Source organism: Phocoena sinus, chromosome 2, assembly GCF_008692025.1.
Source record: "Phocoena sinus isolate mPhoSin1 chromosome 2, mPhoSin1.pri, whole genome shotgun sequence".
In the NCBI taxonomy this organism is placed as follows: Eukaryota; Metazoa; Chordata; class Mammalia; order Artiodactyla; family Phocoenidae; genus Phocoena; species Phocoena sinus.
Window position 1 is genome coordinate 90,722,342 of NC_045764.1, and position 24,339 is coordinate 90,746,680.

The following is a 24,339-nucleotide window of genomic DNA, read 5'->3' on the forward strand; positions in this document are numbered from 1 at the left end:
CGCTCTAGAGCCCAAGAGCCACAGCTACTGAGCCCACATGCTGCAACTACTGAAGCCCATGCACGTAGAGCCCGTGCTCCACAAGAGAAGCCCCTGCAATGAGAACCCCGTGCATTGCAACCAAGAGTAGCCCCCGCTCACCACAACTAGGGAAAGCCCGCGTGCAGCAAGGAAGACCCAACTCAGCCAAAAATAAATATCTCATTTTAGAAAATGAGACAGGCAAGGTCTTTTCACAATCTTTAAATGCCCCACTAGAAGAATCACTCATAAATCCTTAAATGTCCTAGAATAAAAATACGAGTGCAAATAATTACTGTGAGGTAATAAACACAGAGATGAATATGTCACTTGTATGTGCCAGAAGGAGATACAATCTAAGAATTATCCTAGAGCCAAAATGAGAGTGAGAGCTACATTCACCTGCTCATGAATTCTTACAACCTATCAGATCTATGTATCATTTTATAGTTGAGGAAACAAGCTCAGCAAGGGTGAGTTGGTGATCAAAAATTTGATCAACTTTTAAAGTAAAATTGCTTTCTCTCCAGGTTAGAAAATGGAATCCAAGGTGTAAGTGTTGTAGTTCAGAAAATATTAAATCAAAATCTTTCATAAATTCTATATAAGACATAACCTTTGATAACTTCTATTGTAGTTACCATGTTCCCACCTCAGTACCTAAATTCTAACTCACAGTGGCTTATGAACTGGATTGGTGACTTAAAACTATATACAGTGGCTCCTAGGCAGGTACTGGCCTTTCAGCTGTTCATAAGCTACCCTAGAGACACATGCCATGGACTACAGTACACTTTGCTGAGACTCTAAGTGTACCTTGAATGCTGTTGAGAACTAGTCATATGAATGAGCCTGATCTGCCACATAGCATCTGCATCTGAACATGAGGTACTCTTCTACACTGATCCTTCACATAGGTTCATTAAGGGTTATACTCCAACATGTACATTTCCCACAATAAAATACAATGTGATATACATTGCACTTGATCCAAAATGATAAAACTGCAACTTGGAAAAAAAAAAAAAAACACGACATCTTTATTGAAATAAGTTAATCCAGTGGGTAGGTCTGAGAAAACACAAATCAGTTGGTTAGGGCAATAAGAGCCTCTACCACGTTGCCCATGTGTTCCCTCAAGCTCCGTTCTGCTGCTGCTCGCGAGATCTCCATCTCTGTCATCTGCAGGAAAAGGATCAATGATTTTACCCAAGTCTCCTCCCGGGCATTAATGTGCCAGCAAAACATGAGGACTCAACTTGTTTCAGGAAACAACCCAAATTAGACAAAGAAACCGCCCCCACCCATACACTAGTTAGACATTACTACTCACTATCAGCTCCAGATCTTCCTTCTTGATAGTGACTTTTGCCAGTTCCTTCTCCCTGCAAATATTCATATACTTAATCCTCATTCTTTACCTCCATCATAAACTCCCAGAAAGGATTTTTTCCAGCTGTGCCTTACAAATAAATGACTCTTGATAAACACTGTTGACTGAAAATACAAAACGACTCCCACCCTCTCACCTAACATCCCATCCCATCCCCTGGAATATTTACAGCAGGCAGCAGGTGTTGCCAGGAGGCCTTTCCTTCCACCAACAAGAGTAAAGTTGTAAATCTTAGATCTGCAGAAATGGGTGATAGAGTTGAAGAACAGTACAAGGTACAAAGGCGTAACGATGGCTTTTTTTGTCTGGGGGAATGAGAGGGGCCCGTAGGTAAAACGACTTACCGCTCCTGTTTGGCTTTCTGCTCCCGGGACCGTCTATCCCCAATCACGGACATGGCCTACGGGAAAGAAAGATCTAGTTACTGCTCTGCTTACCCACAATTCCTAATAATCTAAAATACCAGTAACAAGCGGGTGAGGTGTGTATTCACGATGACGAGCGTACCAGGAACCGGGACCTACGTTTAATTCAACTCTGTGCACCTGAGACCCATTTTAAACCCAATCTCCATCAAGTTCCTTTACGCAAGCGGCGGGCTCCAATGACGGTTCAGTTTCCTTCTTGCCTCTTCCCGCCATGGAGATGGAGACCCGTCCTGGAGCTGGGCTTCCAGTTTCAGCCTCCCAAGCCCCTTCTGCTCTCATCCCTCCCAGACAGGCTCCCAGCCAACCTCACCGTCTCCAGATTGGAACTCTGGATCTCCTTCTCTTCAGCATAGTCGGTGACTCGCTCCAGGTCCGCCGCCCCACTGTCATGTTTCCGTGGCTTCTCTGGAGGCCGCTCCGGGCCGCTGGTCTCAGTCTCCAACTCCAGCTCCACGTCCCCCTCTGTCGCCATGTCGATCCCACCAAGCCGCGCCAGAGGCCCGGCCCCGCCTCAGGAAGACTTCCGGTAACTGCCTCGCAACTTCCGCCGGGAGAGGAGGAGGCGGGACCGGCCCTGGGCCACACCTTCTTTGGTGCTCTGGTTCTAGAACTTCAGCGAGGAAACCAGTACGCCTCTCAGACTTCCTTTCGGGCTTCTAGTGTTGCTTTCTGCCAGGCCGTGTCCCAGACCTAACCCGTCACCACTCCAGGCCTTCCCATCCTTCCCTTCTCTTCACCTAGGTCCAGCCCACACACCCCAAGGAATTCTGTTCAAGATGGATGACGTCTAATCCTAAACCAATTAAGAATGCTAATCTACAAACCAGATATGCAAACTACTCCCTAATCTGGGGAGAACAGACTGAGTGGCCCAAGGACCCTGGGGAGAAAGTAGTTTCACAGGGACATTTGCATTTACCACATCCTGAAGGTCGGTGTTCTTTTCCTGATGTCCCTCCCCATTCTGCCTGAAACTGGGTGACCAGCCCCGTCACAGCAGGAGTCCAATGGGCTGAGGACAAAAGAAAGCTACTACTTTCTCATCTTCCTTCCATCTGGTGTACCTGGGCCTAATCCCTGGGATAAGGATGGTGGGTGCAAAGGCGGTCACAAGCTCCAGCACCTCCCTCCGCCTGGCACAGCAACGCAGTGGAGTCAGCAGTGTCACAGTGAGTCTTCCCTTCTATCAGGTGAGAAGGTACTGGAGCAAGCGCTATCTGAAAAAATGGAAGGGAATAGTGGCTGAAGCTGGGGAGGAAAACCCATGGGAGCTGATAAAGATGATAGGCCTTCCTTTCACTTGTGAGGCCCTTCTGCTTCTTTGCCTCCAAGACTACTTGATCATTAAACCTCTCCTCCCATGTACCCGGTACCGGATATTTAGATCCTGGGAAAGATTAGAGGCCAGATGTGACTTAGGCTTTTAGAAAGTTCTGCTCAAGCCTGCAGTTAAGCTTTTATGATGAAAGCTCTACTTGATGTCAGTGGAAGGCAATCCTAAATAGCTTGGAACCAGACAGTCTGAGAATTCCTGAGTGAAAGGAGAGAAGAGAAGGGAGGGGGAAATTTTGGAATTCAGCCTCTTGGGTTAACCTCACATGTACGTTAATGTAAGCCTTTCCTCAGCAAATCTCCACCTTGCTGCCCTGCATCTGCTCTCCCCTCAGGTGCTCTGCTGTGGGCCTGCTCCCTGTACCTGCTGCTGCCATTCTAGGTGACCCCCTCTCACGGATTCTCCTTGTAGCCGGCTGTTCTACATCCTCCTCCATGTGGGGACCTCAGCAGTCTGCTGCCTCCTGCTGTCAAGGATGGTAGTGCAAAGAGTCTGGGGCAAGGCACATGGGGTAAGTGGGAGGAGGTTGGGGTGCAGCAGGATAAAAGGAGAAACCCTGAGATAAACAAGAGATTCAGGTTGGGGGAAGGGGACAAATGAGTGGACATACCCATAAGAAGAAGGTACTTCTCTATGCATGATGACTTGCCCAGCCATTTCTCACATGTACCTTCCCTCCAGATCCAGATGCCCTCAGGACTGTGTGCCCATCTGTTTGGCCACTCTCACTGCCCAGTGCTCAGCGGCTCTGGGGCTGTATACTGCATATGTACAGGAACTGCCACCTTTCGCCTGCTGCAGGTTGTGCTGTTGGTCGACCTCCACTCCCCCACCAGCCTGAGAGCACAGCTGCATAAGAGGTGTGTGTGTATTCTTTGGGTGGGGAGGGGATGAGGAGGGAAGTAGACATAAGCTGAGTAAAGGAAATTCCAAGATGAAGTAACAGCACTGTAAAAAGACAGAAAACAGGTTTAAGTCCCTGCTTCCACTATACTTGCTGTGTGACAACAAGCCACACACTTATCCCCTTTGACATTCTAGTTTCTGAAATGGAGATAACAGTGGGGTTACTATATGCAAATCTTTTGTCAACTCTAAAACATTGTCCGGATGTTTTTATTTAGGTATCTGAAAGTCAGAATTTGGAATGGGCTGTGATGGGCCCATCTCCAGCCCCTCTCACATGGGACTGGTTCCTCCCTTCCTATACTTAGTTGTCTCTTCTCTCCCTTCCTATAGTTCTGGCTTTCTCCTTTGCCTTCCTCCACTGGCACTGTTCACTCTCCTTTGCCTTTTCTTCTGAGTCTGGTTTTCTCTTTCCCTCTTAACCAGCTTCTGGCTCCTCAAGCTGCTGTTCCTGCTAGGTCTCTGTGCTGTTGCCTTCTGCATGCCTGATGAGCATCTCTTCCCAGGTACCTTCCATCTCATCCTGATCAGCGGAAGTAAGCTAAAATATTTTCTAAGAAAAAAAGAGGGTAGGAAGAGGACCAGGAGTAATGATATGATCAGCTACATTTCCCCACTGGTGCCTCACTTGCAGCCTGGCATTACATTGGCATCTGTAGAGGCTTCACATTCATCCTGCTGCAGTTGGTGCTTTTTACAGCCTTTGTCCATTCCTGGAACAAGAACTGGTTAGGAGGACATAACCCTAAAGGCTTCCTGGGAAGTCTGACATTACTAGATCCAGTTGGGTGGGGCAAAGGACATGACAGTTTGATGGTCCCAGAGCTTACCACTAAGCAGTATCGAAAAACTCAGGAATGTGAAATGACTATGGGCCAGGTGGGATGGGTAAGTCTCACCAGTCTTTTGGAAGAGGGGAAATAGTTGATAATGGGTAAAAAGAAGAGTTGGAGCGCCAAGCCATTGCCCACCTCCCACCCCTAGGCAAACAGGTGCAGCCCAAGACTGCCGCTGGTTCCTAGCTGTGCTGCTGACCACCCTAGGATTCTACAGCATGGCAGGTGTAGCAGCTGTGCTCCTGTTCCACTACTACACACACCCAGATGGCTGCCTGCTCAACAAGATGCTGCTTAGTCTGCATGTTTGTTGCTGTGGTCTCCTCTCCTTCCTCTCCATCGCTCCCTGCATCCGCCTCAGTGGATACATGCCTTGCAACATTCCAGATTTTGGGGACCTTTGGTATAGCAATTTCATTAGCCTCCCTACCTCAGTCAATTCTCTGCTTCCCCCAAATGGTGGGGGGACAGAAGTACAAGTGAGGGTAGAAGGAAATTACTACCCTGTAGGCTAAAGCAAGGATTCCCATTCTCCCCAGAGCAGCTCCACTCTGGCCTTCTACAAGCCTCTGTCAACAGCTGCTATATCATGTACCTGACATTCTCTGCGCTATCCAGCCGTCCTGCAGAGTGGTAAGGACAGGACATGGATTTCCCCACGCTAAAACCTTTTTTGCTCCTGCCAAATACCTAACTATTTGTTCTTACCACCTTTCTCTTCTGTTACCCCTTCTCAGTAATCCTTCAAGGACAGAATCACTCTGTGCCTGCCTGGCCTGAGTAAAATGGAACCCCAAACACCAGATACTTCTCTGGCAGTGTTGAGTGCTGGCATCATGTATGCTTGTGTGCTTTTTGCTTGGTGCATAAAGGTGTCAAGGGAAAGGCGTGAGAGAAGGGAGGATGCTCAGGACAGGGAACGATGGTCAGGAGACTGTCTGGGACCACGGTTTATTTAAACTTTAGAGCAAGATAAGAGGAAAGCTCCCCATGAACAAAAACAACTTCTAAGAATAGCACTTGTCAGATGATCTGTATGAGATGAAGGGGGTAGGGGAAATGACTTGAGAATTTTTAAATGTATAAAGACTTCAAGGCCCTCACATGAAAAGATTTCTAAATCTTTGGCGGAGCACAGTACCCTCCTGAGAGTTACTAATATGGACCAACCAGCTAGCAGTAAATGCCCTCAGGCAATCCTGCTATCTGCCTGGACCAGCTTGAGAATCATCTCTTCCTTCTCAGCAATGAGGCTTTCTACCTTGCTGAGGTATTTGGGCCCTTGTGGACTGTCAAGGTTTACAGCTGTGAGGTCCAGGTGAGGATGGAGATCACAATATCCCCAATACCCCTCCCCCCTCACACACAGTCACAGACACACACACATCCTATCAACCTCTACCCAGAATGCTCAGATTCTAGCTGCTATTACCTTTTATTGAGTACCCACAATGTGCTAGGCACTGTGCTAGATACTTTACATACATAATCTCATTTAATTTAATCCTCACAACAACCCTGTGAGGTAGGTATTTGCTCCATTTTACAAATGGAGAAATTGAGGCACAGAAGGTTAAACATCTTACCAAAGTTCCCATAGCCAGTTATATATGGAAGCTAGAATTTGAACCCAGGTGTGCCTCCACTTTTTACACCACACCAATCTTTTCAAAGAAGAGGAGTTTCCTATACTGTTACCCAGACATTCTTTCTAAAGTTATTCCAAAACATGCTGCCTTTTGTTTTACAAAAGCCCTCACTCTGTTTCTGCTGCCCTCTGCAGCCAGAGGAAGGTGAGTGTCAAGTGAGGATCCATAAGTGTAGATTTCTGCAGAGTGCCAAAGAGCCCTCAAGTGCCTTCACAAAAGATGGGGGAGGAGGGAAGAGGTGTTTCAGCAGCACTGCTGCCAGCAGTCCTTTCCTCTCTCCAGGGCAAACAGGTGGGGCTGCCAGGCCAGCTAACCAAGAGACCGCTCCAGCTCCTCCAGTGCAAGCCCAGCAGCTTTCCTATAGCTATTCTGCCTTCCACTTCGTCTTCTTCCTTGCATCACTCTATGTCATGGTTACCCTCACCAACTGGTTCAGGTAGGATGGAGGCGGGCCTGGGACACTCTTCTGAAAACCTAGTTGTTTTAGGGAAAGAGCAATTCAAGGCCAGTCCCGAGTTCTCAGGACACACACATGGGTCTACCATATACCATACTCTTCGGTGGGGTGGTAGGACAGATCTAAAAGTCATGGCCCTCCCGATTCTCTAACCAGACACTTTAGTTCCACAGCTATGAGGGAGCAGAACTGGAAAAGACTTTCACCACGGGTAGCTGGACTACCTTCTGGGTCAAGGTTGCCTCATGCTAGGCCCGTGTACTCCTCTATCTGGGGCTGCTACTGGCACCATTCTGTTGGTCCCCAACCCAGGACCCCCAGCCTCCTCTTACCTTCAGGTGACACTGTCATGGCGTCAGTATTGCCAGATAACAAATATCCAGTCTAGGTACTTTTAACAAACTGGGGTTCCCTTCAAATTGTACCCCTAGTCTTGACCCACAGGAGCTGTCCAGCCCAACAAATACCTCAAGGACATAATGGGTAGTTACCTCCCTTTAGGCTAAAGTCAGTAGTATGTCTGACTTGAAAAAAGTGGCCATACACACCCTAATGCCCTGGGCAAAGTATCTGACACGCTGGAGCTACCATTACGTCTTCACCCCAGCTCAAGAGCCTGACTCCCAAGTCAGCAGCTCAGGAACCAGCAGACAGTGCGGCACCAGCTCCTTCCTGGCTCTCATGGTGGAGATGGGGGCAGGGAAAGACCAACAGGGACTGAAGACTTACTTGGCTCTGCCCTTGGAGATAAAAAGGAAAATAAGGAATTCAGCCCTGGGTACAGGGATTTAAGAAGCCCAGAACCCTAGAACAAACCAGGACACAGGAAGAAAGGAGCACAGAGACTACCCTAGGTTTTAATCCTGATGTTGAGGTCAAAGGAAATGGGACGACAAAAACCACCCTCACATGAGGAATGACAGAACAGAAGAGAATGTGAACACTTGAGAGCAGCTAACCATGGGAAGTCAGTGAGCAGCAGGATCTGGGCCAACTTCCAAGCAGACAAACAAACTGAGGAAGAATGAGGAAGAGGGGCATAAATTTAGGTCTTGCAGCCTTCCTTCTTAGGACCTCAACTCCATCCGTAGGATGATGTTCAGGGTCTGAGTGGGGGACAAAAAAAATCACAGAAAAGAAGTCCCTAAGGCTCTTAGAGGATTTCTCTACCACATACCCAGAATACCTGTTTGTTGCAGTACAAAAAAGAATTTTTTCCTGTGATGTTTCACTTAGTCTACATATCCACATCCTTTTAGAGTCTGAAGTTCTCTCCCCTCTTGGTGGGAAAGGGCAGCCATTCCTCCATCCCCATCCCCCCAAATCCCCAGTCAAACCAGGCGCTCAAGGAATTACAAAGCTACTTTTAATACTTTGGGGTGAGCCCCACAGGAATAAAAAACACTGGGAAGGGGTAACCCCCTCACCCCCAGGAGTGGCCCAGGGGGAGAGAGGCTACCTGAGGGGAAGGAAGCACAAAAGGGACTCGCTGCAGACTCTGGGCAAAGGGAATGCCATCGGTGCTGGGACCTGTGAGCACTACAGGAGAAAACGCGAGCGTGGTAGGACTGGCTCCAGGCACACAGGCGAAGGGCAAGAGGGTTGGACACGAAGCCACAAAGCTACTTGGGTTCCTCCTTCTTCTCGTTTGCCTTTTTCTGCTTCTGCTGCATGATCTCCGAGTCCCTGGGGGTAGAGATGATGGGGCACTGGGAGGTACCAGAGGGCAAAAGGGACAAGATGCAGGGGGATGAAGGGCACAAAGGATAAGATGGAAGTGGATGGGACAAAATTCAGCATGTGGCTGCTGTATTCCCACCCTAGGAGAACAAGAGGAAGAGAGCTGAGGCTCAAAAGGCAATCAGTCTCTATCTGGCTATTGCCCGAGGGGTCAGAAGTCTGCCCACACAGGCCCAAGGCTATTCTGTGCTGAGTACCACACCCAGCAACACCAGTGAGAAGGCTGGGAGAAAGGAGGACAAATGAACAGCAAGGAGGGCCAAAAGTACTGGGCTGTCATAACCACCACTGCATTTGAAATGTGAAGCTCCCTGCCCTTGCCCTTAAGGTCAGACCCGGGGGCACTCAGAAATCAGACCGAGGGCAGCACCCGCCCCAGTCCCTTCCTATAAGGCTGTGACCTAACAATTTAAAGGGTGAGAGGAATAAAACCCTAGAGGAAACAATGCACTCTGCCCCTCACGACTAGTCCAGATGTAAGCTCTGAGCTAACTCTTTCCAGGTACAACCCTTGGTCTAAACCCAGGTCTCACCCCACCCCTCCCCTCCCCTCCCTGGGGCTACCTCTGCTTGCGGGCGGCAGCAGAAAGCCCGTCATCTCGGCGCTTTCCCTTAACCGAGTCGCTCTGCTTTTTCATATTCTTCTGGCGGGCGAGCTCGCGCTGGTTACCGCCTAGAGAAAGAAGATAAAAGGTGAGACGAGAGGGCCTTTCTGGCCACACACCGGCGACCCTCTCCCCTCACCGGACACTCGTACGGTCCAACACTTCATTCCTGGGGCGCCGACACCGGCCTTTTTCGGGGCCTAGGCTGCAGATTGGGCGGAGGGGGTAGCTGCCACAGGGCAGGTCAAAGTGGGGAGTGGACGGAGGACGGTCCTGAGGAGCCTGCTAGAAGCGTGCTTCGAATTTCGGGGCAGCATGGGGGCCCAGACAGGGGGTGGCGGTATGTGTAGACGGTCTGGGTCTCTGTGGGGGATGGGCAGGGATCTGGAATGGGGGGATCTGGGTTTATCACAGGGGCGCAGGGCTTCTCCCCACACCGCAGAGCGTCGGGGAGGGCCTTTGCCTGACGAGGTGGGGAGGTTCTCAAGAAGTGTCTCGGTGGGCAAAGGGTCGACTTCCGGGCTCCAAGTGTGAGGGTCGCTAAACAGCGCTCCTAGAGAAAGGTCTCGTTGGGGAAGCCAAAACGAGGTCAGTGCCGAGGTTCGGCAGTCATGTTTAGGATGGAAAAGGAGAAAAGGGCAAGAGGAGGGGGTCTCAGTGCTCACGGGTCATGGCGACGGCAGCAGCTCCGGCCTGCCTCCGTTGCGTCCCCTCGTTCAGTACGACGTTGCAGGCCCCGCCCCTTTCTCGAAGCGTAACGAAGTTGTCTTTTCCTCCCCGCCCCTTCGCGCCCGGGAGCCGATTCCCATTGGACAGGAAGAAACACGTGGAGGCCGCGAGCCACGCTGGAGCTCGGGCGGATAACGGGCGGAGGTTCGCAGGCCGAGCACGCTGCGTGGGGCGGGGCTTTCCGAACAAGTCGTTAGGTCGGGAGGGGAGAAAGTAGGCCAGGTCACGTGGGCAGAGCGGGGGCGGGGGTGTGGAGGGGTGCGGGTGGCTAGGTGGTGCTCCCGCGGGCTTGGGAACGTGACCTGGCAGAGTTCCCTTATGCGGGTATGGTTTGGGACACGGACAGACTCACTCAGAGGGAACGTAGGGGGAACAGAGGGCTGGGGGTTCGTGGGGGCTGAAATGGTCCGGCCGGTGCTGTTACCAAGACTCTTGGACTAAACTTGCCCCTGTTATCTAGGATCCCCCCCCAACCAACCACCTGTTTAGACACTTGAGTTTGCATACTATGTAAAATCGTGTACAAACGCAACTTCAGAAACCCCTAACCACATTGTTCCCCCATCCCAAACTCCTCCAGTATAGAAATTCGCATCCACATCCCATATGTCCTAAAACTTTGGTCCTGTTCATATCCCCATGGAAGCTTCAAATATGTAGCTTGGAAGTATTGGAGGACCCAAAAATCACGGACTATGGAGTTGGATCAGGAACTAAGAGATTGGAAAATCCACATACTATGTCCATTTCTCCCTCCAGCATTTCCCCACTGTACTGTACTATCTCCACCATATCCACCAACCACACCTGGTTTGTAATTCGCAATTGAATAGGGCGGGAAGCTTAGATTTCCCACTAAAATCTCTCTCGTTCCCAGTTTCACTAATCTGTGTACAAGACTCCCCACCAGTCCCGAGGAATTCACGGGATAAAGGAGAAATGCTTAGGAAATCTCACAGGAAAGGACTGGTTGTAAATTTTAACATCTGATTCTCTCCAGCTAGTGCCCACAGCAGAACCAAGCTGAGGCTGGCACTTCAGAATGGCTTCTTTCTCAACATAGAGCTGAGGGAAGACAATAAACCTCATTCAGTACCATCCTCACAATTTTTGCCATACCCAGGTATCACTTGAACTACTACTATTTATTACTTTAAAAATTTTTACCACAGTTGTGGTTTTTTTTGTTGTTTTTTTTTTTGTTTTTTTGGCTGTGCTGTGTGGCTTGTGAGGATCTCAGTTCCCCCACCAGGGATTGAACCTGGGCCTCTGCAGTGAAAACACCAAATCCTAACCACTGAACCACCAGGGAACTCCCTGTATCAGTTTCAAATGAAGGATGTAACCCAAACTTCATATTCCTTTAGTAAATTTAAAATCAGTATCACCTGCCCACAAACAGAAAGTAACTATAAAAAGAAATACAATGAAAAGGAAATATATTATTAAATTCTACCAAAATAACATCAATGTCAAAGCTACTGAACCTGGGGCCTGCCCTCTCTTTCTCAGAAAGAAATTAACAAGTGTTATAGAGGTAATAAGGCATAAGTCTCCCAAACTGAAGCTTTTTCTTGACATCATCAGAATATTGAGAAGCATTTAATTTTTATACTTTCAGTGTTACTTACTGCTATGTCTCTATACTACTAAAATTACTTCTTATATCACCAGTAGCATATCTCCCACCCTTTGGTACATACCAAATGTAATAGATCAACATTGGTGGCACACGTAACAACGTGCAAATTCTGACTCTGCTACTTACTGGATTTGATTTTAGACAATCATTTTTTCCATGCTTCAATTCCTTTATATGAAAAATGGGAATAATATCTACCCCTTAGTGTTGTGGAAAAGATTAATATAGATAACTTAATATAAAGGACTTGGCCTATAATAGGCACTTGGTTAATAATGTCCTCTCCATCTCCCTTTGGCAAGTCCTAAAACCTCTTCATTCTCCAAAGTAGTAGCCAGTCTCTGAAATGGCCCCTAATGATCCCTCCCTTCTGGTATTCACATCCTTGTGTAATCCTCTCCCACGCTAAATCAGGGTTGGTCTATGTGACCAATAGAATATGGCAGGAGTGATGGTATATCACTTCTGATGCTAAAAGACATTGCAGCTTCTGCTTTCCTTTCTCTCTTGGATCACTGGCTCAGGGAGAGCCAGCTGCCATGTCAGGAGGAGAGGCCCATGTGGTGAAGAACTGTGTCCACCGGCCAACAGCCAGAGGGCAGAGAAAATACCTCCACTTTAACTTAGCACGAGGTTGAGAGTTAGGGACCCAAGGCTCTGAGAGAAGGAGGTGAGGCAGGATTTAGGGACCCCACATACAAAGTGAGAAGATGAGGAAACTGGACTTCAAGGGTGGGGACAGCATCTGCAGACCTATAGCAACAGACTGACCACAGTTCACAAAAAGAATTTGGACTATCTGGCTTCCTAGCCCCCAGGTTCCAATGGGTCCCCTTGCATATAGAGAGACTACAGAGCCAGCCCCATGGAGAAAACTGAGCTAGCCAGGGATGAGTGAAATAGTGCAGGATGAGGAAGCAAGTTCTCTTTTGGCACCTGCTACCTCTTTATCAACTCCAGCTGCTCAGGTGGGTGAGAGAGTGGAACAACCCTGTAACCAGTCTCCTCTTATTAACTCACCCCACTGTACCCCCATGCTCAAGAGTCTATTTCCAATCCTAACAGAACCTAGGCTGGTTGCCACACCTCCCTCCAGTCTAACTTTTCCAGTAATTGCCAAAGAAATCACTCATTCTTTCAACAAATATTCATTGTGTTATGCACCAACAATGTACCAACTACTGCATTAGTCATTAGGTATACAGTGATGAACAAAACACGTATATCTCCATACTCACGGAACATATAGTGTAGAGAAGAAGAAACAGCTCTCTCTCTATATATAATACATATATAGGTATTCCTCTGTGTGTGTGTGTGTATATATATATATATATATATATATATATATATATGCAAATCAATTGTGATAATTGCTTTGAAAGAAATGAACAGATTTTACACAAGGATGATATTCAAAAGAGTTAACAGGGCACACAGCATAAGCACCTATCCATCAAAATAGATGTCAGTTTAACCTGAATAAAGACTATCTGTGAACAATTTTTCTACCTCTCCTGGTAAATCATACAACTGCTGGTTCTGTGAAGGGAGTATATCTGTAGACCCTAACTTTGATTAGAGAAGTGAAGCAAGTGATAACTGGGCTGAGGCAAAAGGAGGAGGATTTAGCCAGGGCAAGGGGTGGGGGGAGGCGGGAGAGAACATTTTAGGAGAGGAAACAGCATGTGTGAAGGCCCTAAGGCCCTGCTCCCTCAGGCCATCCCATCAAGAGCCACAAGGTTAGTGGGTAGGTAGGTAGTAGGTGAGTCACTAATGCCTAGTGAGCATGCTTTGAAACTAGGTCAGGGAGAAGGTAGGGTAGTGATATGATCTGAGTCACTCCTGCTAATACCACTACTCGGTAACATTAAGTGAGTACTTATTAAGTTTACTTTTCTTATTTGGGCCTTACAATGACCTTTTGAGGTGTCATTATTCCCTTTCTACATATTTAGAAACTTTGGCACAGGCAGGTTAAATAACTTTCCCAAGGAAGCACAGGTAGTAAAGGGTGGGGCTGAGAGTTTAACCCAGTCACTGCTCTTCAGCAGCAAGATGTAAATTTTGAAGAGATCACTCCATGGAAGGAAAGTGGATTAGAGCAGGTAAATGGAAATGGGGAGACCAGTCAGGAGGCTATCACAGACATCCAGGATTCTAGGCCTAATTGGGTAACAGATAATTGAAATGCAGTTCAGACCAACCGGGGCAAAAAGGGGAATTTGTTGGCTTACATAACCAAACTGGGTCATGGGCTGGGGTGTGAATGACTAAAACCAATGACAGGGGGATGCCTCCCCATCTCTTTGCTTTATTTTCTCAGATCCAGATCCCTTGACATGATAGGAAATGGCCACCAATGGTCCCTGCCCTCACATATCACAGTGTGACCAAGAGAGGGGGTCTGAGTCTCTTCCTTTAAATTCAGTTTTTAAAACCCCAGGACAGGACTCTGATGGTTTAGGTGCCTACCTTTGTGGTGAGGAGGTGGTGTGGGGCAGGATATAATGAGAGTAGCCCCCACCAGAACCATATGGTTAGTATGGGGAAGGAACAGTTTTATCAAAGAAAGGGAGTTTGTTCCCCAGAAAAGGAGGATGCTAGACAGATCAAACAAAAGATGTCCATTACATCAGGGAACAGAAGATAGCCACTTGGACCAAAATGGTGGCAGCAGAAATGGCAAAAGTGTGCAGCTTCAAAATATATTTTGGGTATTCAGTTAGAGAGGAAGATACTATTGATTTCTGGGTTCTTCAAATATTAAGTATACACCTATTAAGTGCAAGACACTTCTAGGCAGTGGGTATACAGTGGTGAACAAAACTGACATGGTCTCTGACCTCATGAAGTTAACCCTTTAGTGGGGGAGACTTAAAATTCACAAGTAGCCAAACCAAACAGTATGAAGTTACAACTTGTGTTAAGTGTTAAAAGAGAAACAAAAGTGCAAGGACAAAGAATAATGGGAGATACCCACTTCTGTGGTGACTTTTTTTTTGGCCACGCAACGCAGCTTATGGGATCTTAGTTCCCCGACCAGGGATCAAACCCAGGCCCTTGGCAGTGATAGCATGGAGTCCTAACCACTGGACCACCAGGGAATTCCCTGTGGTGACTTTTCAACTGAGGCCTGTAGGAAAAGTAGAAGAAGGCTCCAGAAGTACAGCTGAATTCCAAACATTAATAACATCCCTCCTTTAACAAGGAAGAGCAATACAGTTTTAGGAAATTCTTTCCCTCCCTATATTCCAAAAGTGGTCCTGAATGACTAAGTCAATCAATGTAAACTCATCACTCTTAGCATTACTGGCTCAGGATTGCCTAAACCATGCATGATATTCACCTTGTGACAGTTATAGGTTTAAGAGTTAGCATATGACCTAAATTGGCCTTATCAGACCAGAGGGAAGGACTTTTGTTCCATTGTGGAGACAGACAGTGCTCTCTCCCACTGACTTGAATAAGGATTCACATAACCCTTACTGCTTTTGGCTTCTATGACCTTGAAGGACAAGCCTTAGGTTGAAGCAAAGTGAGTGGCCGGAGGAAACTTGGTCCTTGATGATGCTCTTGGGCCACTGAATACATCAACTATAATATTTGTTCTCTCGCTGAGCTTCCTGCTATGAGAACCACCATACGTATTTGTTTTTTGTGTAAGCTGCCTTGAGTCAGATTTCTGTAACTTCTGCCAAATACATTTTAAGAAATACACAAACAATAGAAATAGCATATGCCAAGGCCCTGAGATGGGAAAAACCTTGAATAATTAGAGAAATTACAGAGATCACATAATGAAATGATCCAGTAAGATTATCTTAAAGTGCAACCAGCCCTCTCCATGCATATTAAGCTTCTAGTCAGATTTTAGTGCCTTGCTTGTAGAGATGAGTAGATAGCTGAAGATCAGCAAGCATTGGATAAAACACTTTTAACATAAAAATAGGCCAAAACAAAACAGAAAATAAGGTCTTAAAGGATCAGAAACAATTCCAGAAACAAAAGAAAGTGGGAGGGGGACCATAATTAGTAACCTTAGAAATGAAGGGGATATTGAACAAAAACAGGGGAGCTATAAAAAACAAACATTCAGAGAATAATAAAGAGCTCTTGGAAATTAAAAATATGATAAAAGCATTGGAAGATAAAACTTGAAGAAATAGTCAAGAAAATTGGGCAAAAAGATAGTGATGGACAGGAAAAAATTTAAAAATTAGGCAATCAGTTCAGGAGGTCAACGTCTGTATTATATGAGTTTCAGAATGAGAGGGGGCCCACTGAGTGCCCAGCACAAAGAATGAGAAAAGATTGATGCCACAACATACTAGAACACTGGAGGCACAGAGAAGATCCTAAAGATTTCTGAGATACAAAATAGGTCACATACAAAGAAAGGATGAAGAATCAGAATGGCTTCAGACCTGTCAGCAGCAACACTGGAGTCCAAAAGACAGTGAGTGATGTCATCAAATATCTGAAGAAAAATAACTAACAACCAATTTTTTTTTTTACTCAGCCAAGCTATCAATTAAGTAGAATAGAATAAAGACACACAGTCTCAAAGGACTTATCTACCATGCACCCTTTCCAGGAAGCTATTGGAGGTGTACACCAATATGAGGGGGTAAATCAAGGAAAAAAGTAGTAGAATTCAGGAAAAAAGGGCATCCAATATAGGAGATAAGGAAATCCCCAGGCTGTTTGAAGGGAGACCCCAGGATGATAACTTCGCAGCAGGCTTAGAGAAGCAACTATTTCAGAGTGGAACAGGAGAATGAAAGGGTCTGGAGGTGTATATATAAGGAAAAAAATGGAAACTTATAAAACTGATAAGTTTTATAACTGATAAAACTGATAATATAACTGATTATATTTGAATATATGAGGAGGAGATTTCCACTTCTAGAGGAGCATATTAGAATTAATTGATATAAAAAAAGAATTAATTGATAATAAGTACATACAGGGGCTTCCCTGGTGGTGCAGTGGTTAAGAATCCGCCTGCCAATTCAGGGGACAGGGGTTCGAGCCCTGGTTCAGGAAGATCCCACATGCCATGGAGCGACTAAGCCCGTGAGCCACAACTACTGAGCCTGTGCTCTAGAGCCCACAAGCCACAACTACTGAGCCCATGTGCCAGAACTACTGAAGCCCGCGTGCCTACAGCCCATGCTCCGCAACAAGAGAAGCCACTGCAGCGAGAAGCCCGAGCACTGCGATGAAGGGTAGACCCCGCTCTCCACAACTAGAGAAAGCCCGCGCGCAGCAACGAAGACCCAACGCAGCCAAAAATAAAATTAATTAATTAAATAATTTTTTAAAAAGTACATACACAACTAAGTAAACAAACCAAAATAGGGATAATTATTAATATCAAGGGGGAAACATACAAGAAAGGAAATGTAAACAGTGCACTGTGTCGCAGCTTGTAAATAATATTTACACACTCATAAAATGTAAACATTCATTATTGATCTAACAAAAGTAACATTACTACACTAGGAGGATGAAGAGAGAAAGTACATGCATATATATGGAGAGGATGGGAGAGCTAAAGTCCTCATTTTTAAGATAGAAACCAATGGCTAATATCTGACACTTAAAAAGCCAGAAATGGCATGATACTTAGAAAAAGCAATAAATGCCAGAAGAAACAGTTAAAAGAGTTTTAACTTCCTTTAAGCAGTAGAAAGCAGAAAGGAATAAGGGATAAATATTTTTCATTATGTCTTGTATGGAACTTATATGTACATATATAACTTCCATAAAGACAAATAAATACTATAAAAACCCAACCATGGGGCTTCCCTGGTGGCACAGTGGTTAAGAATCCTCCTGCCAATGCAGGGGACAAGGGTTCGAGCCCTGGTCCGGGAGGATCCCACATGCTGCGAAGCAAGTGGGCCCGTGTGCCACAACTGCTGCGCCTGCGCTCTGGAGCCCACAAGCCGCAGCTGCTGAGCCTGCCTGCTGCAGCTGCTGAAGCCTGCACGCCTAGAGCCTGTGCTCCACAACAAGAGAAGCCACCGCAATGAGAAGCCCACACACAGTAACGAACAGTAGCCGCACCCCTCCCCGCAACTAGAGAAAGCCTGTGAGCAGCAACAAAGACCCAACGCAGCCAAAAATTAATTAATTTTTTTTAAGAAGTCAAATTTAGGACGGCTTCCCTGATGGCGCAGTGGTTAAGAATCTGCCTGCCAATGCCGGAGACACGGGTTCGAGCCCTGGTCCGGGAAGATCCCACATGCCGCGGAGCAACTAAGCCCGCGTGCCACAACTACTGAAGCCCGTGAGCCTAGAGCCTGTGGTCCGGAACAAGAGAAGCCACTGCAATAAGCATGCGCACCGCAACGAAGAGTAGCCCACACTCTCCACAACTAGAGAAGGCCCGCACGCACCAATGAAGACCCAATGCAGCCAAAAATAAATTATTTTTAAAAAGTCAAATTTAGGGAGTTCCCTGGAAGTCCAGTGGTTAGGATTTGGTGCTTTCATTGCTGTGGCCTGGGTTCAATCCCTGGTGGGGGAACTAAGATCTCAGAAGCTGTGGGGTGTGGGCAAAAAATAAAAATCAACTTTATTGAGGTATAATTTACAGACATTAAAATAGATACATTTTAAGTGTGCAATTTGATGAGTTTTGACAAATGTATAGATAATTTGAGTTAGGGTGAAGGGCATTAAGGTCATCTGGGATTATGCCCGTCCAGGGATTTAGCAGAGGTATCCTAGCTAGGAAAGAGAACAACACCAGGGCTCTTAGGAGACATACCCAAACAGGGACAAGTGGTGACACCAAGGGCTGACATGAGATTGGTCCTGGGGTTTCACTGCACCAGGATCTGGACCTCCAGAATGTCTGGAAACTTCATGGCACCTCTTGGTCCTCCTGAGGGAGTGAGCCTGCTCCCTTTCACACCAGTGTCCACCAATCTCACGTGTATAGGCCAGGAAGGGAGACCTGGGACTGAGTTCTCCCTCTCCTCTGCCCTGCAACTTTCCTGCCACCAACCACGGCCCCCATCTCTGCCCATCGATGGGGGGCGCTCCGGCTTGCGACAGCCAAGCTTCACTGCTGCCAAAAACGGGCCCTGATTTTCTCTCCATTCATAGTTAGAAACCGGCTTCGGGTTCGCTGCAGTACGTCGGGCAGGGAAAAGCAAAAGCTCTAGGCCAGGTGTTGGCGTCGGGAATCCCCCTTCGGGTCCGCCAGCCTCCGGTCCCTTGGGGGTCTTGGCGTGATGGGCTGGGCCCGCCCAGCAATCAGTCGCTGTCGCTGTCTACCGCCCCTCTGCGTCTAAAACCCTCGGGGATTGCAGGTTCAGCTTTACTTAGAGACCGAAACTCTTTAAGTGTTCAGGTTAGGTGGAAAAACTGAGGCAGGACTGGGGACTCTAGTGAGAGGTCTGAAGCTGGCTGCAGACTTTCTCCCCGGAACTGGGAGAGCACCTTCCGAAAGCCCAAAAAGCGCATGCCAATCCAAGAAGAAACCGCTGGGGTCGGTGCTAACATCTGGGGGAGAGCGAAGCGCCGCCCACGCGAGCGGGAAATCCCAGAGGTGGGGCTGGCTGTGGGTGGGGCCTGGGGTGGGGTCCCGGCGGGGGGCGGGGCCTACCTGGGTTACCGGGTGTGCCAGCCCAGCCCTGCACAGCGGAGGTGGTAGTGGCCCTGGTCTGTGGCTCCCGTCCTATTTGCTCTGAACCTCGCAGCCATGGAGGGACCCCAGGAGCTTCTGAGTAGGAAGCTCCGTCCCTGCTTCACCCCCGCTGCCCGGACCAGCCTCCTGCTGCTCAGGCTCAACGACGCGGCGCTGCGGGCGCTGCACGAGTGTCAGCGGCAACAGGTACGGCCGGCCCGGGCCCCATCCTCTCCCTCCCCTACCCCTCGGTTAGTCGGGCCTCAGCCGGCGACCGTGCCGAAGGGGCCTGGGGATGGGAAGCAGCATCCTCAGTCTCCGGCCTCCCCACCTCTCCAAGTGAAGCCTGCGAGGCAGGTCCCCCCACCCCACCCCACCCCCACCCCGGGCACCCGACGCCGGATCCGGGACGCTGCTTCACCTGCTCTTAGCTCAAGTCTGTGCTCTCCCTCCAGGTTCGGCCAGTGATTGCTTTCCAAGGCAACCGAGGGGTAAGCGCAGGCCTGGGGTGTGTGGAGGTGGAGTGCAGGGAGAACAGACATGGGCTCCAGGAAGGTACCATCAGGGCGGGAGGTTGAGGGCAGCCAAGGTCTGAGGAAGTTTCGAGAATTGAACCCCAAATGGGGCGAGGGGCTGCTGGGTTGTGGTCCCAAGAGGCTGCGGTTGAAGAGACTGTGCCGTCTTAGCCTCCTGAGGAACTCAGGCCCAGCTGCACCTGGTGTGCTAATGAGCCCCGTGGGACCCATCTTCAGGCTTCGGCTGGCTCAGGGAGGAGTGGCATTCATAGTAGGAGGAGGAAATGACTTTCATAGAGCTTACAGTCTCCTTTCACCCACAGTATTTGAGGGTCCCAGGTCCTGGCTGGTCCCGCCTCTTTTCCTTCATAGTGTCTCAGTGTGGCCAGGAGGGCCCTGGTGGTGGCTTGGACCTTGTGTGCCAACATTTAGGCAGGTAAGGGGAACAGGTAGCAGGTAAGAAAGAGTTTGTGCAAAGTCCGGGAAGGGGATATCCAGAGGTGCTTCAGAGATCTCCACCTTCCTGTTTTTTGTTTGTTTTTTGTTTTAAACTACTTCTTTCCAGATCTGGGCCTAACCGCCTCCACTGCCTGGGTCCACTCAGGGAGCGCCTCACTATTTGGGCAGCCATGGATTCTATCCCAGCCCCATCTTCAGTTCAGGGACACAACCTGACTAAAGATGCCAGAGATCATGAGAGCTGGCAGAACATGGGAGACTATTCTGCAGGAGACACAATTTCACAGCCACAGATGGCACTAGAAGAGGTAAGGCCAGAAGCTGCAGGGAGTTGGGATAAGGTGGGGCAAAGCCTGAAGCCTAGGGAGCCAAGTGCCCCTGCCACTTTCCCTGCCAGGTGCCAGATCCACTGGCAAGCAGCCAAGGACAGTCACTCCCAGGATCCTTGAGGGAACACATGGCACAGTGGGAAGTGAGGTACTTGGGGGCAGGGTGGGACTAATCTGGGAAGCCCTGGTATTGTCTTCTCTAATCTCCACCCTAAATGCTGTAAAAAGGGATCTAGCCCTACCCTTGGCTTCATCTCTCCCATTCCCTCTTCAAAAATCCTAGGAACCAGACCCATCTTCCGAACAGAGAGCCTGATCAGGTACTGCCTTCCTCTGCTAGCCAGAAACACGTGGACAAGGTAAGTTGTAATAGCAAGGGTGTTTCAAAGAGAGTTGTGTCCAATGAGGCTGAAATCTAAAAATTGGGACCTTATCATTTTCATGCTCCCAGAGCTCATTATATGGAAGTAATTTTTATTATTTTAGTTTTTTAATTTTTATTTTATTTTATTTTTTTTGCGGTACGTGGGCCTCTCACTGCTGTGGCCTCTCCCGCCGTGGAGCACAGGCTCCGGACGTGCAGGTTCAGCAGCCATGGCTCACGGGCCCAGCCACTCCGCGGCATGTGGGATCTTCCCGGACCGGGGCACGAACCCATGTCCCCTGCATCGGCAGGCAGACTCTCAACCACTGCACCACCAGGGAAGCCCAGAAGTAATTTTTAAGAGGACAGAATAGGAGGCTTCTGGCTTACTGTTCATGTGACCAAGATATTTTCTCCAACAGAAACGTCCAGCACCTGCAGCTACTGTAAAACTAAAAGAAAAGAGGCTCAGACCTCTGTCTCTAGCTCCAAGTCCCCTACAAGGGCTGCCTAGTCAGGAGCTACAGGAGGGAGAAGATTGGGAGCAAGAAGATAAAGATGAAGACATTAGCCCCAGGCTGGTGCACAGTCCCTCAGTTCAAGCAGGTGAGTTAATGGGAGGAGGGTGAAACTGCCATAGTGGGGGAAAAAAAAGCCTATCATTACCTTCATGTCTTGCTTCCTTCCTAGACTCTGAATCCCCAAGCCCTGAAGAGGTACCAGATTACCTCCTGTGAGTCCTCTGTCATTTCCAATTTTATCAAGCCTTGTGCATATGAGATATTAAGGTAAACTTCCTGGGAACTAGAAGCTTTGGGGGGCAATGATATTGAAGGTGACAGTACTCTGCTCCTGGCAGGCAATACAGGGCCATCCACAGTGCAGAACAGCACCATGCTTACAAGCAGGACTTTGAGACAGATTATGCTGAATACCGCACTCTGCATGCCCGTGTTGGGGCTGCAAACCAAAGGTTCAGAGAGCTGGGAGCAGAGATGAAGAGCACTCAACGAGGAACACCAGAATACAAGGTAAGGGCTGGATGGGCCCAGGCTGGCCCCTGAGCTCTACTGGCCGTAAACTCCTGGCTAACTGCCCATAATCCTGTTTGTTCAACAACCAATGTGATAAGCAAGCCAGTTTTGAGGGAAAAATTAGTCTGTATAATTTGGTAGAATGAGAAGGGAAGTTCCTTCACTCCCTAAGAGAACTGGAGCTTTTTTCTTAAGGTTAAACTTGGTGCTAACATTTTCTGTTTCAGATGCTGGAAGAAAAGATAGTCCAGGAATATAAAAAGTTCAGGAAGGTAAGACCAGGCCTGGGAATGGTAGCAAAAAGGCAGAATTGACTCTCTTTTTTGACATGGATGCTTTTTCTCTGCAGCGGTACCCAGGTTACAGGGAAGAAAAGCACCGCTGTGAGTACCTGCATCAGAAATTGTCCCACATTAAAGGTCTCATCCTGGAGTTTGAGGAAAAGAACAGGGGCAGCTGAAGATGACAGAGGGCTCTTTACCCTCTGCCCAGTGTGCTATGAAGGAACAAAGCAGCTATTAACTAGAGTACAATTGTCTGCTCTTCTTATTGCTGAGTCCATGGTGGGAAGTAGGAGAGCTGCTCTAGGTTCTTAAGGTTTTTCATATTGCCATACTTAAATTTTTAGGGCATGGGCACAGTGCCAAGACTCCACAGCTGTGCCCAGGAGACTAGGAAAAGTAGCAGAGACTTGGCTTCTCCACCTTTAGTTCAGCCAAGTTATTTTTAAATCCTGAGAAATGATACCATTTCCAGGACAAGATACCTTGAGAACATCAGAATTTACTTGGTAGCCTCCCTGAAGAAACAATGATAACTTTTGGTAACAGAACTAAAGGAACTTGTAATACAACTGGATATAATGGGAAAGGGCTTGCTTGGGTGTTACGCATGTACTGAAAGTGAATTCTTTTACAAACATGGCTAAAAAATTAAAACTGATTGCTTCTGTGTCAAGTTTATGTTTTCCTTGAATCCTCTTACCCTTGGCTGTGTATATGAACCAGTTCTGGGGCTCCCTAAAAAATCAGATCCCCAGATCCCAGCCCAGGTCTTATGAGTTAGAATCTCCCAAGATTATGGTTAGGCATCTTTACTTTTTCAAAGCACTATGGATGATCCTGATATATATTTTGCTAAGTGGCTCTGTCAAATCTTGTAATTCAGTGGTCCCCAACCTTTTCGGCACCAGGGACTGGTTTCATGGAAGACAATTTTTTCACAGACTGGGGCAGGGGGCAGGGGGCGGTGGCGGTGGTTCAGGTGGTAATGCGAGCAATGGGGAGCGGCAGATGAAGCCTCACTTGCCGCTGCTCACCTCCTGCTGTGCGGCCCGGTTCCTAGCAGGCCACGGACCGGCCCAGGGGTTGGGAACCCTTGTTGAAATTGGTAACTAGAGGATACAGTAGGAATAAAGCTCTCCTTTTCCAAACATGGAGGTTGAGGATCACTTGCAACTGGGGCTATCTGGAATTATCCAGTAACTGAAATCTATAACTGTGGATAGGATTTGGATTTACCCACAAAAAGGAAGAGGGAAATGGTTCAATTCATTTGAACCAAAGATCACACCAGTTGTATCCTTTTCGTTCCTCACTGTTGCATAAGAAAGTGGATGTTTCACTCACAACGAGGAGTGATACTGCCTTTCCCAGTTCCGCTGGAGAAGGAAGTTAATGACCACACCCTGGGCTTTGGGGGAGAGAGCTGTACCCGGCAGTGTCAGCAATTCTTGAAACAACTTGGATAGAACCCCAACCTGATGCCACACCCACACAGGGCATTTCTGGGCAGAGAATAGCCCTTGGGAGATATAAACATGCTCAGCTGCATGGCAAGGATAAACTGCAATCCATCCTTAGGGCATGGGCAGGCCAGAAACAGCCCAACAAGAAAGGTCCCTCACCTGTTCTAATCATCAGGCTAGGGTCCTGTGCAATAAACATGTGAGGATAGAAAGAGATGAAATCTGGAAAGGAATTACAGGTGATAACTGGGTCCACACCCAGTACAGTACAGCTGTATTGACCATTATGGCAGTCACTAGCCCTACATGTGACTGTTTAATAAAAATTTTAAATATGGTTTCTAGCTACATTTCTAATGCTCAATAGCTACAGGTATTGGGCAATGAAGATTATAGAACATTTCTATCATAGCAGAAAGTTCTACTGGACAGCGCTGGTCTAGAGAACCTCTGCTTCCCCACCTCGTGGAGAAAAGACAGTATAAAGGGGGCGCATTTATTGTCACT

At 47.8% G+C, this 24,339-nt stretch overlaps 4 protein-coding genes across 8 annotated transcripts; 2 read left to right on the top strand and 2 right to left on the bottom strand.

The window, feature by feature from the left end:
* Positions 1–1,032: 1,032 nt before the first annotated feature.
* HYPK (huntingtin interacting protein K) lies at positions 1,033–2,743 on the bottom strand. Of its 2 annotated transcripts, XM_032623315.1 has the most exons (5): positions 2,722–2,743; positions 2,153–2,416; positions 1,759–1,814; positions 1,355–1,406; positions 1,033–1,203 (listed from the first exon to the last, which is right to left on the bottom strand). In XM_032623315.1, exons 2-5 carry the CDS (start codon positions 2,312–2,314, stop codon positions 1,108–1,110), a joined length of 366 nt encoding a protein of 121 aa, XP_032479206.1. In that variant the 5' UTR covers positions 2,315–2,416; positions 2,722–2,743; the 3' UTR covers positions 1,033–1,107. The 2 variants fall into 2 exon arrangements, with proteins under 2 accessions (XP_032479206.1, XP_032479207.1); XM_032623316.1 differs by lacking the exons at positions 1,033–1,203; positions 1,759–1,814; positions 2,722–2,743 and having other exon boundaries at positions 1,347–1,406; positions 2,153–2,347.
* SERF2 (small EDRK-rich factor 2) lies at positions 1,044–10,161 on the bottom strand. 3 transcript variants are annotated; one of them, XM_032623318.1, is made up of 6 exons: positions 10,034–10,159; positions 9,328–9,436; positions 3,846–8,709; positions 2,153–3,059; positions 1,355–1,814; positions 1,044–1,203 (listed from the first exon to the last, which is right to left on the bottom strand). In XM_032623318.1, the coding sequence occupies exons 1-3, from the start codon at positions 10,038–10,040 to the stop codon at positions 8,646–8,648; spliced, it is 180 nt and encodes a 59-aa protein (XP_032479209.1). In that variant the 5' UTR covers positions 10,041–10,159; the 3' UTR covers positions 1,044–1,203; positions 1,355–1,814; positions 2,153–3,059; positions 3,846–8,645. The 3 variants fall into 3 exon arrangements, with proteins under 3 accessions (XP_032479209.1, XP_032479210.1, XP_032479208.1); XM_032623319.1 differs by lacking the exons at positions 1,044–1,203; positions 1,355–1,814; positions 2,153–3,059 and having other exon boundaries at positions 8,368–8,732; positions 10,034–10,161; XM_032623317.1 differs by lacking the exons at positions 1,044–1,203; positions 1,355–1,814; positions 2,153–3,059 and having other exon boundaries at positions 8,368–8,709; positions 10,034–10,070.
* Positions 2,926–7,385, top strand: SERINC4 (serine incorporator 4). The gene is given in 14 exon segments (XM_032623320.1): positions 2,926–3,032; positions 3,510–3,686; positions 3,857–4,035; positions 4,508–4,587; positions 4,716–4,809; positions 5,066–5,277; positions 5,457–5,541; positions 5,644–5,676; positions 5,678–5,779; positions 6,163–6,235; positions 6,487–6,489; positions 6,671–6,710; positions 6,849–7,002; positions 7,197–7,385. Coding segments are annotated over 14 exon segments (1,503 nt in total). The 5' UTR covers positions 2,926–2,930; the 3' UTR covers positions 7,366–7,385.
* A 9,210-nt stretch (positions 10,162–19,371) lies between the features above and the next one.
* Positions 19,372–24,293, top strand: ELL3 (elongation factor for RNA polymerase II 3). 2 transcript variants are annotated; one of them, XM_032623812.1, is made up of 11 exons: positions 19,372–19,591; positions 19,840–19,875; positions 20,223–20,335; positions 20,465–20,666; positions 20,756–20,835; positions 20,971–21,046; positions 21,474–21,657; positions 21,742–21,784; positions 21,911–22,082; positions 22,313–22,357; positions 22,435–23,042. In XM_032623812.1, exons 1-11 carry the CDS (start codon positions 19,460–19,462, stop codon positions 22,543–22,545), a joined length of 1,194 nt encoding a protein of 397 aa, XP_032479703.1. In that variant the 5' UTR covers positions 19,372–19,459; the 3' UTR covers positions 22,546–23,042. The 2 variants fall into 2 exon arrangements, with proteins under 2 accessions (XP_032479703.1, XP_032479704.1); XM_032623813.1 differs by having other exon boundaries at positions 19,386–19,591; positions 20,971–21,007; positions 22,435–24,293.
* Positions 24,294–24,339: the final 46 nt, after the last annotated feature.

Coding starts and splice junctions, on each gene's coding strand:
- HYPK (XM_032623315.1), bottom strand. CDS start 2,314: ATGGCGACAGAGGGGGACGTGGAGCTGGAGTTGGAGACTGAGACCAGC. Junction 1,407..1,758: donor CAGAAAGCCAAACAGGAGCG/GTAAGTCGTTTT, acceptor GAATATTTGCAG/GGAGAAGGAACTGGCAAAAG. Junction 1,204..1,354: donor AGGAAGATCTGGAGCTGATA/GTGAGTAGTAAT, acceptor CTTTTCCTGCAG/ATGACAGAGATGGAGATCTC.
- SERF2 (XM_032623319.1), bottom strand. Junction 8,733..9,327: donor GCTGCCGCCCGCAAGCAGAG/GTAGCCCCAGGG, acceptor GGTACCTCCCAG/TGCCCCATCATCTCTACCCC.
- ELL3 (XM_032623812.1), top strand. CDS start 19,460: ATGGAGGGACCCCAGGAGCTTCTGAGTAGGAAGCTCCGTCCCTGCTTC. Junction 19,876..20,222: donor CTTTCCAAGGCAACCGAGGG/GTAAGCGCAGGC, acceptor TTTCACCCACAG/TATTTGAGGGTCCCAGGTCC. Junction 20,336..20,464: donor GTGTGCCAACATTTAGGCAG/GTAAGGGGAACA, acceptor ACTTCTTTCCAG/ATCTGGGCCTAACCGCCTCC.